Source organism: Aedes albopictus, chromosome 2, assembly GCF_035046485.1.
Source record: "Aedes albopictus strain Foshan chromosome 2, AalbF5, whole genome shotgun sequence".
In the NCBI taxonomy this organism is placed as follows: Eukaryota; Metazoa; Arthropoda; class Insecta; order Diptera; family Culicidae; genus Aedes; species Aedes albopictus.
Window position 1 is genome coordinate 407027561 of NC_085137.1, and position 15808 is coordinate 407043368.

The 15808-nt window shown below is 41.2% G+C and overlaps 1 protein-coding gene and 1 long non-coding RNA gene across 5 annotated transcripts in view; both read right to left on the reverse strand.

Moving 5' to 3' along the window:
* Nucleotides 1-6201: 6201 nt before the first annotated feature.
* The window catches only part of LOC109413678 (regulator of hypoxia-inducible factor 1), a 28011-nt gene continuing 18404 nt past the window's right edge, over nt 6202-15808 (reverse strand). Inside the window, exons 3-8 of one of the 4 annotated variants that reach the window (XM_062853373.1) lie at nt 8045-8174; nt 7865-7966; nt 7190-7793; nt 7012-7125; nt 6792-6942; nt 6202-6730 (exon numbers count right to left, since the gene is read on the reverse strand). In XM_062853373.1, the coding sequence (XP_062709357.1) occupies nt 6263-6730; nt 6792-6942; nt 7012-7125; nt 7190-7793; nt 7865-7966; nt 8045-8174 (1569 nt within the window). In that variant the 3' untranslated portion in view covers nt 6202-6262. Of the gene's footprint in view, nt 6731-6791; nt 6943-7011; nt 7126-7189; nt 7797-7864; nt 7967-8041; nt 8175-15808 lie in introns of all 4 variants that reach the window. The other 3 variants (XM_029876587.2, XM_062853372.1, XM_029876586.2) reach the window with 3 other exon arrangements.
* LOC109402839 (uncharacterized) lies at nt 10090-11846 on the reverse strand. The gene is made up of 3 exons (XR_009997965.1): nt 10901-11846; nt 10689-10842; nt 10090-10387 (listed from the first exon to the last, which is right to left on the reverse strand). It is a non-coding gene; the product is annotated as an uncharacterized LOC109402839 (long non-coding RNA).

Consider the following 15808-nt stretch of genomic DNA (forward strand, 5'->3'; position numbering starts at 1 on the left):
CCGCAAAATTTGGCCAAATCGGAGGTTCGTTTCCGTTTTGGACTGTTTCTCAATGATGCGGGCATTGTTTTCATAGCTTTTATAGTGTTTTGGAAAACTTAAACCTTCAGCTTTCCATTAGTGGATTCAGAATTTAAATTTGTGTTCGAAAACACTGCGAAATAACGCTGCATTTGTGCAAACGGCCGGCACAGGGCTCAGTGCGCAAAAGTGGCATGAATTACAAAACGGTAGATAACTTTTGAAAGAAGAAAAAGACATCTCTAATTTTTTGATATGTTATGAATAAATGTCTCAGCCTTCAATTGATGCAAAAAATTTTGAAAATCGGTGGTTGCCATCATGGTGAAAAAAATGTTTTGGTATAAAAATCCAAGATGGCGGCCAAAATCAATATGGCCGACCCAACTTTTTATAATTGTAAATAGTAGCTCTATCCTTCCTCTTTTCAACAACAATTCGTTTTGAGATGGTTTATGGAGAAACTTTCGAGTTATAACGGTTTAAGTGAGCCACTATTTGACCAAAATCGAGGGGTCTTCAAAAATTGTTGTGGCTCAAACTAACGGGGGTCCATCAATTTGAGTAACCAAACGCATTTTTCTTACTTTTTTAGCGAGGGCTTTCAGAAAATTGGCACCTTAAACATTTTTGAAGACAAGGTGTAAATAGTGGGCCGGCCTCAGCGAGAATAACCCCTATACAAAATAGTTTTAATCATTTGTTAAATTGTTTAAAAGAACCTATAGCTAATTTATGCAAAATATAGGGGTATTAGGGGCATAATGGACACCCTTAGCAAATGAGTATGTTAGGCCTGAATAACAGACAAAAACTTAACATGTTATTAGTTTGCTTACAACTTTAACTTGTTTCCTACGTATTTCAATCATTTACAGCTGGTAGAATGTCATTATTGTGAAGAAATAATGAATTGAAAACCGTGTGTTTTTTTAGGGCTGGCAGGAAAGGTACGGGGCGAAATGGACATGGACACCCATCGGGGCATAATGGACACCCCTGCATATTTTATGCTGTATCTTTGAGAATATCGACCAGTTAAGTAATTTGCCAACGGACATCAATACCACAGATATAATACACCATCTTAGACGAGTTTACATAACTTCAAAGTTAATCAAATAAATTTTAGGCTAAAATAATCGGATTGATTTTTTTCAAACTCTCTAAAACGCCTAACAGTATGCAAGGCGCTTACATCCATTAATAATTGCCAGTGTTCATTTTGCCCCGAATAGACTACTACATTGAAATTGATATTTTAAGTGTGTTCTGATCAAAAATAGAATACTTCATCCATTGCTAAATCTACGTATACATGTAGATTAGCTAACAATTCACTTGTTTGTATGGTGGACACATTCAATCACTCGTAATACCTTATTTGCTGCTGCTTCGAAATTATAAGAAATCCACCATATAAAAAACATATTTCAATTTCAATGATATTTTGGTTATTTTGAAGGAATATAAATGGTACCTTTGATAAATAGAACAATTACTTGTTCCTTTACACTTATGCATTGAAAGTTTTACATTAAAGGCAACGGTTTCGGCAAAAACAAGGGTGTCCATTTCGCCCCGGGTGTCCATTATGCCTAATCCCCCTATTAGATATTTAGTAATTGTCGCTCATCTGGAACAAACAATGTGTAAATATTTGAAGCGTGAAGCACGTGCACTCCTGCTCCGCCATCCAGCTCAGAGATGATCGCATTGACAGTTGGTTTTCGAACGACAGCGATTGAATGGGAACACCACTAACGCCATCTGGTTGCCGATTGCCACTTGGCAATTTGTGGCGGCCATGTTTTTACACATGCTGCTGAGTCAAGCTTGAACGTCTGTCTGCGACTTAAGGTTAGAGTGCACATTGTCGAACATTCAAATTGCCTATCTCACATCATATCTGAGATATACAGCTATATTTGAATCTGTATGATCAGTGTTGCCAGCAATAATATAAATTCGATTTTCTAAAACGAAATATTTTGTATGGGTCATTAATTTAGATGTTGTTTAATTTACCATTTGATTGCTTTAAAAAAATTTGTCCATGCCTTATGGATTGCAATCAAAAGAGCCCAAAATCTAATTTTTGCCCTATAATTTGAGGTAGGGGGATTAGGGGCATAATGGACACCCGGGGCGAAATGGACACCCCTGGTTTTGCCGAAACCGTTGACTTTCATGTTAAACTTTCAATGCATAAATGTAAAGGAACAAGTCATGGGTCTATTTTTCAAAAGTACCATTTATATTGCTCCAAAATAACCATAATATCATTGAAATTGAAATAAGTTGGTGAAATTCCTCTAATTTCGAATCAGCAGCAAATAAGACGTTTACGAGTGTTGGAGTGTTTCTACCATAAAACAAGTGAATTGTTACCTTATCTACATGTATACGAAGATTTAGCTATGGGTGCAGTTATTTATTTTTGATCAGAATTTACTTAAGGAGAAACTTCAGAGAATACGAACATGGCTGCCACAATGGCCGACTTGGTCCCCTACTCACGTTTTCAAGAGCACCAATCTTGAAAAATCGTAAACAAATGCTCTCGATTTGGAAAATCTGCCTCTTTATGCAAGTGAACAAAGCCAGGATTAACAAGTGCGGCTTGGTTCGATGCTTCGTTCGTCAGATTTGTGCCTCTAAAGTTTGCATGCAAAATTACAATTGGATTTCTTGATGTCCTTAAGCAAGTCGCACAAATTCGTAGGTGGTACAGCCCAGGATCGCTGTTATGAGGGTTGCATCCTTCCTGTCTGTTACCAAAGAACCAAAATTTGGGACTAATCTCTAACTCTTAGAGAAGATTGACGCAATCCTCCAACGGTCGAGTGCTGTCCTGGCCACGTCCTTGCGACAGCTGAGGGAAGGGAAAGGAAGATTAGTTGGACACCTATGAAAGTATATAGAGACCTCTACATTCTTTCAGGCCTAGGCGGCACGGGAATTTGGATGTAAGGGTAAAGTTCAATGGAAAAGTTTGGTCGACGTTCAGGTGCACAAAATATTTTTGGTTGATGCCTGGTTCCTTTCCCAATTTGATCCTTGTTGGGTGTTCGATTTTAAAACTGAAATATAAAAGGAAAATTATAGATTTACCTGAATCCTCCTCGTTTATAACTTGTAAACAATAAGACAGAACGCAAAAATAGAGCAAATTATATCAAGTATTGATCCTGCAATGATCAAATATTTCTTTCTGGAAACAGCCAGATCAAAATTGAAGTGTGAATACTATGATATCCATAAATTACATAAAACATTCCGAAGATTTTTGAATTAATGGATAAATAACTTTTTCTTGATATTGCTTAAATAATAAATGTGTTTGATGAAAAAATATCCAAACAATTAGGCAACATCGTCAAACTCATCGGATTTGTCAAGAAATTTTCTAAGTGACTTTAATTTTGCCTTGAACTTTTAAAATTTCACAAATAATTTATTTGTGTTCCCCCTCAAAATTCAAAATTTCGACCATGATTTTCCGAGGGGGCGTGGTGATATAAGAGAAAATCGAAGTTTGTGTCAGCCTTAGTAATAAAGTTCAAAATTCAAATCATTTATTCATACATGTATGTTTGCATAATTCTGCCTTCATTTTTGTGACGATAACCCATTTAAGATTTTAGTTATTGATTTTTCTCCAACTCGAGACAAATGAAATTAGATGAATATGTTTCATTAATTTGAAAAACATGACTGTGATCTCATTAGGCAAACTCAAGTGATAACTACCCTATGAAAAGTGGAAGCATTGATAAGCAATCAATGAACAAATATTAAAAAATATTGATTCACAACTAGAAATTAATTGATTTGGATTTAGAGGATCATGTAGACTAACCACAATGCCGAATATGATCGATTGTGCTACCACCGATACATTCATATGCAGCAAGAAACAACACAATCTATTTTAAATAGAGTGAATTATTGGACTATTAGTGTGTAATGGATGGTAAAGTGGAAAATGGAATATTCTCACCGATTTTCAATGATGAAATTAGACCTTTTAAATAAGGCCGTTTGATTAATTGACGATTTTAGGAACGAAATGGCATGAATCCACCATGTCACGCAATGCGTGTTGGTTTTCTCAGTGCCACCTGAAAATGCCCCGCCGCTTGCTGCCGTGGATGCGATTAATGACCGGATTCACTCTTGCTGAGCAACGATGCTCTGTCCTTGCTTTGCACTACACCTTTCTTGATCGAGGGTGGAAATATCTCCAATTAACTTTTGAGAAATCATTTTCGACGGTCCTGAAAAGGGGTGATCGAGGGTGGAAATTTCTCCAATTAACTCTTGAGAAATCATTTTCGATGGTCCTGAAAAGGGTGGAAATTTCTCCAATTAACTCTTGAGAAATCATTTTCGATGGTCCTGAAAAGGACCGTTTGCATAATGGACGATTTTGATGAATTTACAAAGCCACGCAATTCGTGTTGGTTTTCTCCGCGCTCAACGCTAGACGTCATCGAAAACTGGCCCGCCGCTTGCTGCCGTGAATGAGATTCCCGGTGTTACCAGCACGATAGCCGAGTGTCGTCGCTGAGACGATGTGCCGCTGCCCAGCTCGAGGTGTCACCTCGACGGTGGTCGAAATGGAACTGACGAACAGCTCTCGCATGATCCCATTCCTTCCTGCATCGTAGTTGCCCCCACGATGCGCACCAATCAGAGAGCGTTGGTAGACTGAACGAGAAAATTTGTCCGCTACCCATATTTATAGATTTCAGCGATTTCAATGTCTAACTTTGAATTTCAAAGTTTGAAACAACTTTTCAACTATTTATCAATGATTTTTAGGTTCACCGAATATTGCAAATTGAGCGTGGGAGTTTCATCTCTCAGATAACGGGATTTGTTTATTATTTCGTTCAGTGGGAAAGATACTGTGAGCGTTTGAAATCTTTCACTCAAACGTAACGCTCTTGGTTTCATAAATTTTGAAATGACACCGGGTATAGAAAACAGAGACGTAGTCCTACGTCAAAAATCATACATAACACCGTTATTTTGACGAACTCTTAACAGTATTTGCAGAAACGAAACAAACAGAGCGGAACGTATCGTGCGTTGTACCTACAATTACAAAACCTTGGCATTGTAAAAACACCATACCTTCAAACACATAAGAACTTTGTACCAAACTGTCATTAATAAATATACGAGTAAAAAGTACGAACGTGTTTAAAACTCGTTCGAAAGTAAAGTCCGCGTTTCGCGTTTTAGTTTGTCTTGCCGTGTCGGCCCGGGCTTCCGCCCCGTTACAACAGGGGGATCTAACCAATAATTGTTTTTGTAGTGAACATACAGCCTTTCGGTACATCTTAGTGCACGAGAAAGGCAAAACGGTGGCGACCAGTTCAAAACAGCTCTGCACGGTGCAACGCCTACTGCGCTTTTCCTGAGACCTCCTTGTACTCTCCCCCTTCAAAACGCCCCTTTTCCTCTTTTTATGCAAGGCATTAAAAAGTTGCTTAGATAAAACCACCGATCTTGTCAGCATTTTGTACATGGAACACTCAGTGCGGGGCTGAATCTTTTCGGCCGTAGGTTCTTGTGGAGCCCATAGTAGGGCAGACTTCCACTGCTGATACGCCTTCGAGCGCCTTCGTATTTCCCGTCTAACGTTGTTGTCTGCCGAACCATACGAGGTAGACGAAGTCCTCCACAACCTCGAAAGTGTTCCCGTCTATCATAACCAGTGCTGAAATTGTCATTTCGACATAGGGGAACTTACGTATTCTCGGCAGTTTTGTTCTCTTCGTCTTGGGAGGTTTTTTGAAACCTGTAGGTCTCAGAGTTGGCCTCAAATCCTTCCCAACCTAGCTGAGTTATATGCCCAAATTTCAGCCAATTCGGCCCACAAAAACTCCCCATGACGAAGAGAACAAACCTGCCGATAATACCCATCGTCACCCTATCTAGATATTAAATATTGAAGTAAAGGCGATTGATTGGTGATTGAATGTAGAAGTAAGTGCTATGGCCATGTTCTTGGTGGCGGAGAAATCAATCAGTCGTGGGCCGTGTTCTCGTTCGTCAGCTGGTGGGTGCTGAAACTTGCATAAAATAGCGGTTTAAGTTGTATATAGATTGAATGTCAAACGAAAAAAAAAAAAACAATAAATAAATAAATAAATAAATAACAGTGTCTCTGATTAACATGGATGGACAGACCATAGTACTGCAAGGTTATAGAGAGTTACATTACACTTTATTGCATCTTATCTGTCTTTCGTATCCTAATAAGTTTTGCCTTTAGGAACATTCCCATGGGTTGTTCCACTAGCAGATAAATTACGAATGCCACAGCAAATGACATCACTGTGGCAACCACGAATCTTTCTATATTCCGGACATCATCTACTGTCCCATTTGGATCGTCTCGGCTGTACAGGATCTTGATGATGCTGTAGTGAACGATGTAGACAATGTAGCACAGCTTTCCCAGAAAGCAGAATGCGGATTTGCTGAGTAGTGTTCGTAGGCGGCCAGCAGGACGTGCGATCTCCTCTATAAAGCGGACCGAGACGAAAAATGGAACGTAAGATCGAGCGATCACGGTTGCCAGTGCCATCCAGATGGAAGGCTGAAGGTCGTAGGACACGTTGATGAAAGCCAGAGATGTCAGAGGCACGGCTATTGCTAGAGAGGTGGATAGAGCTCTAATGATTTTGTAGATCTGAAAATGGTGGGAGGAATTTTGTAATTTTGTGTTTTGAGATGATGCTTTTTGTACATACTTTAGTGTCACGGAAATCGTATCCGCCGTTGGTGATGGAAACATACGCATATCCAGCTATGATTCCACTGAGATATGAACCGAGATTCGTATAACCTGGCATGTACAGCAAACGTAACCATCTAAACATCATAAGTCCACTCAGTATCTGACTGTAATGAAAACAGCTTTTTAGCTAGGAAATTGCCGAGTCTATTTACGATGAAGAATGATAGATATACTTGAGTCCAAATCGGAATATCGGGTCCAATGCGTAATGATAAGACACTGATATCAGAATGATGACAGTTCCCAAAGTTGCGATCGCCAATATCCTATGAACAGCATTAGGGAACCTGATGGTTCAAAGAGTCAATTAGTTCAAGATGGTTTACTTTGAGAATCCAACTAGGTAATTACCACCACATCAATGTTAGCAATCCTAGAGCGGCTACAAACATCTGCATGTCGGCTCCCAAGTACCACGCATGAATCATGCAGAAGTCATCAAGGATTGGAAGGTTATTCACGAATAGCACATTGGTCCACCAATGGTTACGGCACGGTAGGCTGTGGGCCTTCAGCGTATGATAGGCCATTGGACCGCTACTAAGTTTCCCGTACACCGAGGCGGTGAACAGCATCCACAGCACATAAACCGGCAAAAATCGGATCAGACGGTTTATCACCTTGTTCTTTAGGAATCTCCACTCGAAGTTCGACTGCCTATTCGCTTCCGGCAAGAAGTTTACCGCCATCAGTAGGCCGCTCATGGTGAAGAACACCTGTACAACTGTTGGGGTCATGATGTTTCCCAATCTTCCCAAGACTGATAGCTGTAGACCTTCAGGATCGGAGGTTGGCAGCATGAGTGGTTCATAGCGGGTGTGCATGAACACGATCGTTAGACAGGTCAGAACTCGAACACCTTCGATGTATCGGAAGTCCTGGTGGGTTTTGCTGGTCGGAAGATGCCAGAAGTTTTTCCAAGATCGTTGTATGGAAAAGGCCTGTACCAGTTCGCCTTCTGAAACATTAAAAAAAACATAAAATTCTAGTGATCATACTTTGAATAATGTTACATTTATCACGTACGAGTAGAATCTTCAGAATTTTCCCTATCCTTCATCAATGATGAATACACTGTCAGTCCAATGATGCCTGCACATGTGCTTAGAAACAGCAATTCCACCCAATCTGTGAATAAAGAATTTAGTATTATTTCAATCGAACACAGTTGAACAGACATAAGTTTGAGTGCTGGAACCTCACCACGGGATATTACGTCAGTCGTCTCACAATACTCTACATGGACGCTTCCGGATGCATTGTGCTGTCTATGTAAACGATTGGCAATACAGCTAGTAATGAGATTTTCTAACCCATGAGTAAGTTCTCCTAAGGACTGGAACAAAAAATACACTATTTATTAGTTTCTGGCATCACGTTTGGATATGATTCACAACCTGATGAAGGTGAAATGGGAGCGCGTGCAGTTGCATTTTTGACTCGCGTCAAAACTCAAAAGTAAGTTTAAAAATACTCAAATTTAGGTTCATGAGTTTCTCCGTGTGGAGGACGCGATGTATGACGGTGTAGCTTCTAAAGGACCAGTGCCGGATTTAGACTTCGGGAGGCCCGCGGCAAACCCCTATAAAGTGGGCACCCAAAAACAACATTTTGGAGAAATACATTTACATTTTTTTTAAATCCTGTGTGTTATCCGTATTTTTTCAATTACGCAACTGCCTTGTTCATTAAAATAACCTAATTTTTATTTGTTTTCAATTATATTTTTTGTATTATTGTTGTTGAAAATATTCAGGATAAATAATAAATAATTGTAACCGGTTGGTTCCAATTTTTAGATTTTCGTTGGTATGAGTGTTTGTCGTTGAGAAAATTCACGTTTTTAATTATAATAATACAGTAGGCCCCACCCTATAGCGAGAAACCGTACCGCTGTTAACTAGATAACGTTGCTGAAAGGTTTTTGAGAGCTGGTACAAAAGGGTGCTTAGATGGCAGTCTCTATGGCTTGAGAGGGAATAGGCCATAATATGAGTGCTCATGGGCGCAGCCATCCTGAATTTCAGTAGATTAGCCAGGATAGTAACAGGCGTCCGTGTGTTGAGACTATTTAGTAAAGTGCAGTACAATATTCAATAACCCCCCCCCCCTTAGGGGACGGATGTGGGATGTCAATCTGCCTCCGTTCAGGTAAATAGGTCCAGAGTTAATAAATAGACCACCCTGACGGTCCCATTCCAATCCCCATCAGGACCTCATATCCGTTTATATAAAACGGTCACACACGGCGGCTCGGAAGTCAAGATGGCTTCCGAGCCTAACAGCAAAGGAACCGCAATCGTCCGAGCCCGGACGATCTCCTCAGGCCATGGGCCTTAAGTGTCAAGGAGGAGTTCCCCTCTCGGCCGTCCAAGGTGGCCATGCCACGGCCGGCCGATCGTGTCCACGAGGGAAGACGCCTGATCGCCCGACACCACCCAGCAACGCCTGCTGGTCCCGTCGGCCGAGTACCGGCCCAAACCGGCCATTGCACCGATCCCGAGCTGCCCCGGCGGCGAAATCCCGGCCACACGGTAGTGCAGGAGCAGCCGTGTGGGCCAAAGCGACGATAAACCAGTAGCAGCAGTGAGTACCACAAAACGTTTATTCCGTACTACTCTCGCTTACACGCCACACCAAAAATGTCCAACCCACACCCACACTCCACAGAAAGGATTTCAATAAATGCTTTAAGAATGTGAATCTTCTTTGGTTTTCATACGTAGTCCGCGAAGCCCCTCCGATTACCGAGTAGCATGCCGGCCCTGAGACCCAGCTCGAGGGGTATCATGCTACTGAGCTTGTCCCGGGAGTAATTGGGAGCCACTGTGGCTACGGAGCAGCCCCATAAGTCTCCGTAGTTACAATTGGCGCCCCCAACGTAAATTTCGTGAAAGGTAATCGGAGGATCGGTTAGTATGAAAATCTAAGGATTTTCCAACGGGAGGTGGCAGGGATCCGTGCTTAGCACGAATGCCTAAAACCGCACACTGGAAGCGAACCCGATTAGGATTTTTAAAAGCATGAATGATTTAAAAAAAAAAGAGGTCCTGAACGAGAGGACTATTTACCTAAATCTTCTCGATTCAAAGTTTTAATTTGCCGTGATCGTCCAAAATTTGACAATTTTTAAAATTATAATACGACTATACTTACTATACACACCTGTGATAATACTTACCAAAATCAAACTTACCTGTGATATTTAAAAAATTTAAGGAAAAGCAGCACACTCATACTTACCTGTCACTAATTGACAGAGACAGATTGGTAAATTTCTTCAACAAATTCTATTACTCAATTTTGCCCAGACCAGAAGGGTCTTGTGGCGCGTAAAACCATGAAAATGTCTTTATTTTTCTCAATGAGAACATACACAATGTATTTCCGGAACAGCCTAGTAATGGACCAGGCAGGAAGCCGGGAGCGGAATGCATGAGCTGGCGAGGAGTCATCCGTTTAGGTCCTCGGAGCTCAGTGCGCAAATTCCACCCATAATTCCACCGCTGAGGTCCCTACGCCTGCTGGGAAATCGTTGAGGGTATCGTTCTGCAAAGAGAAATAAAGAGAAACATTATTAGTGGGAAAGGTGTCATAAAATTTTCGTAGAAAATTTGTGAATAACGACAACTTTCCACTTTATTGGATTGTGGATCAACGTATCACAATCAAAAGTTTCTGTTGCAGGAACTGGGGAGTTAAACCAGCACTCATTATGGTCAGACTGGTAACCAAACCCCCACTAGTCAACCATTGTTGACCCGTGAGTCACTTTTGCGATCACTGGTTGTGATCGATTGCGTTTTTAATTGATTAGTTATGTGCACTTTAATCATCGTAATTTACTCACCTGCAGTGCATCTTGCATCATGCAAGATGGCTCGCACGGATTTCTCGGGATTTACAGGGTTTACTGCAGGCAAATCTTCGCCATGAAGATTTTGCTCTGGCAGCAAAACACCCAACCCTCTTTGGGATGTTTCCCACCGCCGACACCAACACACCTAGAAGAAATACATAATCGAATTAGATTCGTTATGTTTTAATTCATTGATTACTTACCCTATTGTTTCATTGAAAATTTGGCCCATTTTCAATGAAAATCGAACTAAAACCGTTCAACATATCGCCAAGATCACTGTAAACAAAAACATTGATCATGCCGATATGTTTGACGTCTGATCGTTTCCCGAAGAGTGACGTTTCGCGATCTGTCACCGATGATCGATCGTCGATCGATTCATCGATCAATGTGACATTTTGCCCGCCGGTGAATCCCGCCTTTGCAAGGGGTACACTGAAGCGAAAGATCGAATACGATCTAAATGTATATATTGTAAATAGGGTTGTAAAATTGTTTTGCTGCGAGTTTTGTAAAAATGTATATATGTTTGTTTGCCCATGTTTCGGGACTATTTTCGTTATTTATTATTGATAGAATGTTTTGGTAGTGCACGTTTTAATTTATTATTTTATTCTTGTAGTTATTTATTATTTTAATTTGTATGTATTGTAGTGTATAGTATTATTATGATACCGCGCGATTAGTGTAAATATTTATTGTTTGTTTTTATTGTTGGTATTGTTTGTTACACTTCCACAATACCGTTTGAGCCGAGGGTGATTTGGTAAACAAAAAAAAAATGCAAATCACTTCGTGCTTTTACATTTTTTTATCGGGGTAAGTGGATAGTGTAACCGGTTGGTTCCAATTTTTAGATTTTCGTTGGTATGAGTGTTTGTCGTTGAGAAAATTCACGTTTTTAATTATAATAATACAGTAGGCCCCACCCTATAGCGAGAAACCGTACCGCTGTTAACTAGATAACGTTGCTGAAAGGTTTTTGAGAGCTGGTACAAAAGGGTGCTTAGATGGCAGTCTCTATGGCTTGAGAGGGAATAGGCCATAATATGAGTGCTCATGGGCGCAGCCATCCTGAATTTCAGTAGATTAGCCAGGATAGTAACAGGCGTCCGTGTGTTGAGACTATTTAGTAAAGTGCAGTACAATATTCAATAACCCCCCCCCCTTAGGGGACGGATGTGGGATGTCAATCTGCCTCCGTTCAGGTAAATAGGTCCAGAGTTAATAAATAGACCACCCTGACGGTCCCATTCCAATCCCCATCAGGACCTCATATCCGTTTATATAAAACGGTCACACACGGCGGCTCGGAAGTCAAGATGGCTTCCGAGCCTAACAGCAAAGGAACCACCATCGTCCCATTCAGGACGATTCCCTCAGGCCGTTGGCCTTAATCGCCAAGGAGGGACCCTTCTCGGCACGGTCGTTCCGGTCTCGTCCTGGGCCGTGCCGATTTCGTCAAGGAAGGGAGACGCCTGTCACCAGAACACCATCCAGCAATGCCTGCTGGTCCCGTCGGCCAAGTACCGGGTCGAAAATCCGCTATCGTTCGCCATTCCGGCGAGAGTTCCGGCCGCACAATAGGATCCAAGACACTGTGACGGCCATCGCACCCACAACCACCCAAAGCAGCGGTATGTACCGGTACGAATTAGATTAGGCCACACTTAACAAATTTACACTTTATAATCCAGAACAACACCCACACGACACCCTAGGAACCAATAAAAAATGTTAGAAATGTGAATCTTCTTTGGTTTTCATACTTTGTCCGCGAAGCCCCTCCGATTACCGAGTAGCATGCCGGCCCTGAGACCCAGCTCGAGGGGTCTCATGCTACTGAGCTTGAAACCGGGAGTAATTGGGAGCCACTGTGGCTGCGGAGCAGCCCCCTAAGTCTCCGTAGTTACATAATTCTGATATCTTTTTTTTAAATAAGCTTTCCCAATGCTGCAATCTCTCAAAATTTTGACAAATTAGTCCTTAAATAATTTGACTTGTTAGAATCCCACAATGGCCGACTTTGGCACTGATGTTTGAGCTTCTTGAGATTTGCGCGTTTGAAGTTCTGATGCACTGTTGAAGCGGGATTACAAGACGTTTGTCCTTAAATAGATGAAAAATTAATCGTTTTTTATGTTTTGACCAAAATTTAAACAAAAAAAAACCTTCAGATTTACATCGTAAATGTCATATTGTTTGGAAAAACTTTTATCCAAATTTATGCAAGTTTTTGAATTTAGCGTTCAGTTGAAAACCTAAATACGTAAAGCAATTTCATTAGGAATTGCAAAACTGTACGACTATTCCATGATTCAGATTGAATACAGATAGGTCTCTTACAGGCAACTGTACCAAGGTAACCACTAAGCACTGATATAAGCGGTATAGAGGCACTTCAACAGCTTTTCAGTGGCAACAGGCTCTAAAGAAGGTTTTCTCCCAAGGTTACTTCCCAAGTAACCATTAAGCCGTAAAAATGGCATTAAGTCGGTTCTGTAGTCGAGTATAGTACTTGTTCAACAAAGCTGATTGGAACTATATCCTCTAATAGGGATGCTCAAAAGCCACTTTTGGCGTATTATTCGGCTGATAAGCGGCTTCCCGTACCGAGTCTCTGGCGAGAAGAATGTCAGATGTAACTAAAAAAAAAAAGAAAAAACACCTATTTTTGTCTTGCTTTTCTACTTCTACTTTCTCATCGACGTTCATCTTTTTGCTACTTGATCCAGATTCCGGCCAATGTCCTCAATGTTCCTGCGTTGAATTTCTACGTGTTAACCATATACTCCACTAATGCATCGTGAACTTCATACGCTCAGAATGGTATTTAAAGTAAAGAGGCGATGCATTGTTGATTTTTCCATCCAGCAGTAGCAGATGGATCTTAAATCAGATACAAAGACGATCGGATCCGAAGCCAGATTCGATCGATACGAGTGATGATAAATTTGGGTTGTTTTCGGTAGCAAGGTAGGACAGCGAGCGAAATATCAGGGGAAATCTACTAGAACAAACTGAGAGCTCGTGGGTACTATAAAGGAAAAGATATTGCTAATTCAGATGAATCCGATGGTGTTGAAGTTTGAAGTTGAAGAAGCGCTAATCGATGACGTGTAGATTCGCGGGAGATGGAAGTTGAGCTGAGAATCATCTGGAAATTTGAAGGGAATCTATCTCGATGAGCATGAGCATGAGCATGAGCATAGATGCCCGCACAATTCGTAGTTGCTCCTCCGTCCTCCGTGATTGACTAGAGCAATCGAAATTGCACAAGGAACCAATGAATAGGGCTTGGGACTAGCTTACTATTCTCAATGTACACAGTTCGAGAGCTCTCAACTTTAATAGGGTCAATAACGGCGCCGGCCACGTCCTTACGGTCATCGAGGATGGGAGGGAATGTTAGTAAGACAAACGTTGTTATAAAGACCGCGAATCGCTGCATCTCCACGTTTGTCTCAGGAAGGATTTTTTGTTAGTAGGGTAAGGAATATTGTCAGTCCGGAAGTCACCTATGGTTGGTGATATGATTTGACAATGGATCAATATACACGAACCGCCGTTAAGGCCCCTTAGCGTGTCATCGCAAAATGGCTTCTTAAAAATCATTGACCGAAATCAACTTTACACAACATTGCACCAATACATATTTGTAAAACCCAGATTAATCCACCTAGTAGTGATAGTGCCTTTCTCGTCGAACATGTACTCATGATCTTTCCTTGGTTGGGATACGACTGGGATGATTTTGCTTCAGAATGTTGGCTTCAGCCTTTTGGGGGAATCGAAAACACTAGTTTATGATTTTTCCGACGTTTCGATCTGTATGGGGCCTTTTCAAGGGTTCAATCAGTCAAGGTTTCCTAGTCAAGATGGCCTTGCCTAACTTAAAAATGTCATACAAAGTTTTGGTATTTATTGAGTCCGTTTGGTTTGAAACCGTCGTGATGTGGGCAATGTCCTACCTATCGGGTGGTTTAGAATTCGGTCCCTGCTTTTGGAATCTTCTACTATTGTTTGTTTAGCTAGTTTCTGTGCTAGGGCCATCATTCCGAAGCATGATCTTTCCGTCGACGTAATGCGAACTGTTCCTGAATCCTGAGAATACCTTATTTAGAAAAGCAATAATTTTAATAAAATTGGGAAATTTATTAATTGAACGTATTCCGACGTTACGTTAAACGTATAGACTGGGCTGAAAAATATCAGAATTTTCAGTTGACTGCTTGAGCACCTTCACTATCACTGAAGACCGATCAACATCAAGACGATTATTACAAGTTAGGATATAACGTCTTTCACAATCACAGATGACTTTACGGCAGGCCTGCCCAACCTTTCGTGGCCGCGGGCCACAAGTGATACTTCACACCAGTCGACGGGCCAGATATTAAATTTCGACATCAAATTTCGAAAGCACGAATGCAACAGTGAAATTTTGTACATCCGATTACCCGTTCTCACGGCAAATCACAACACTGACATCATTTGGGTCATAAAAATGTGAGCAAGAATTCTTGATTTTTTGCACAAATCACCCTCAATACTTTTTTTCTGAATTTTGCCGAACTGCAGGTTGCAGCAAACAATTTGCTGAAATTCAGCAAACTTCCCTGATTCGTTCAGTAAACTCTGCTGTTCAGCAGTGTGGTAACCGGGGTTTGGCCGGAAGTATTTATTATACCGATTTACGATAATCTACAACGATATATTTACGCAAGACAAACGCAATAACACAGAGCACGCCACACTACTCTTTATATGACACATCTCACTTATTCTTCTTCCCCTACTCCGCTTCTCGCTTGCACTGAAGGTATACACGGTTATTCGCGATCACTCATTTTGATCGTTGGACAAACCATCAGCAGCTTGGTCGCCGCTGCTGCCACATCTCCCTTTTTCTGGAGGACGGGAACTCTGGTCACTCATAACATAATCCTGAAACCTTGGAGGAAGACGGACATTCCGACGGATTCTGGAAGTTTCGTCATGGTTGTGCTCCGCAGGAGGGCTGGTGTTCTCAATGACCTCTGCCTGAGATTCATTCCGATCAGCTGAGTTATCCTTTGGAACCAGCTTGACATGTGCAGAATTTCGTT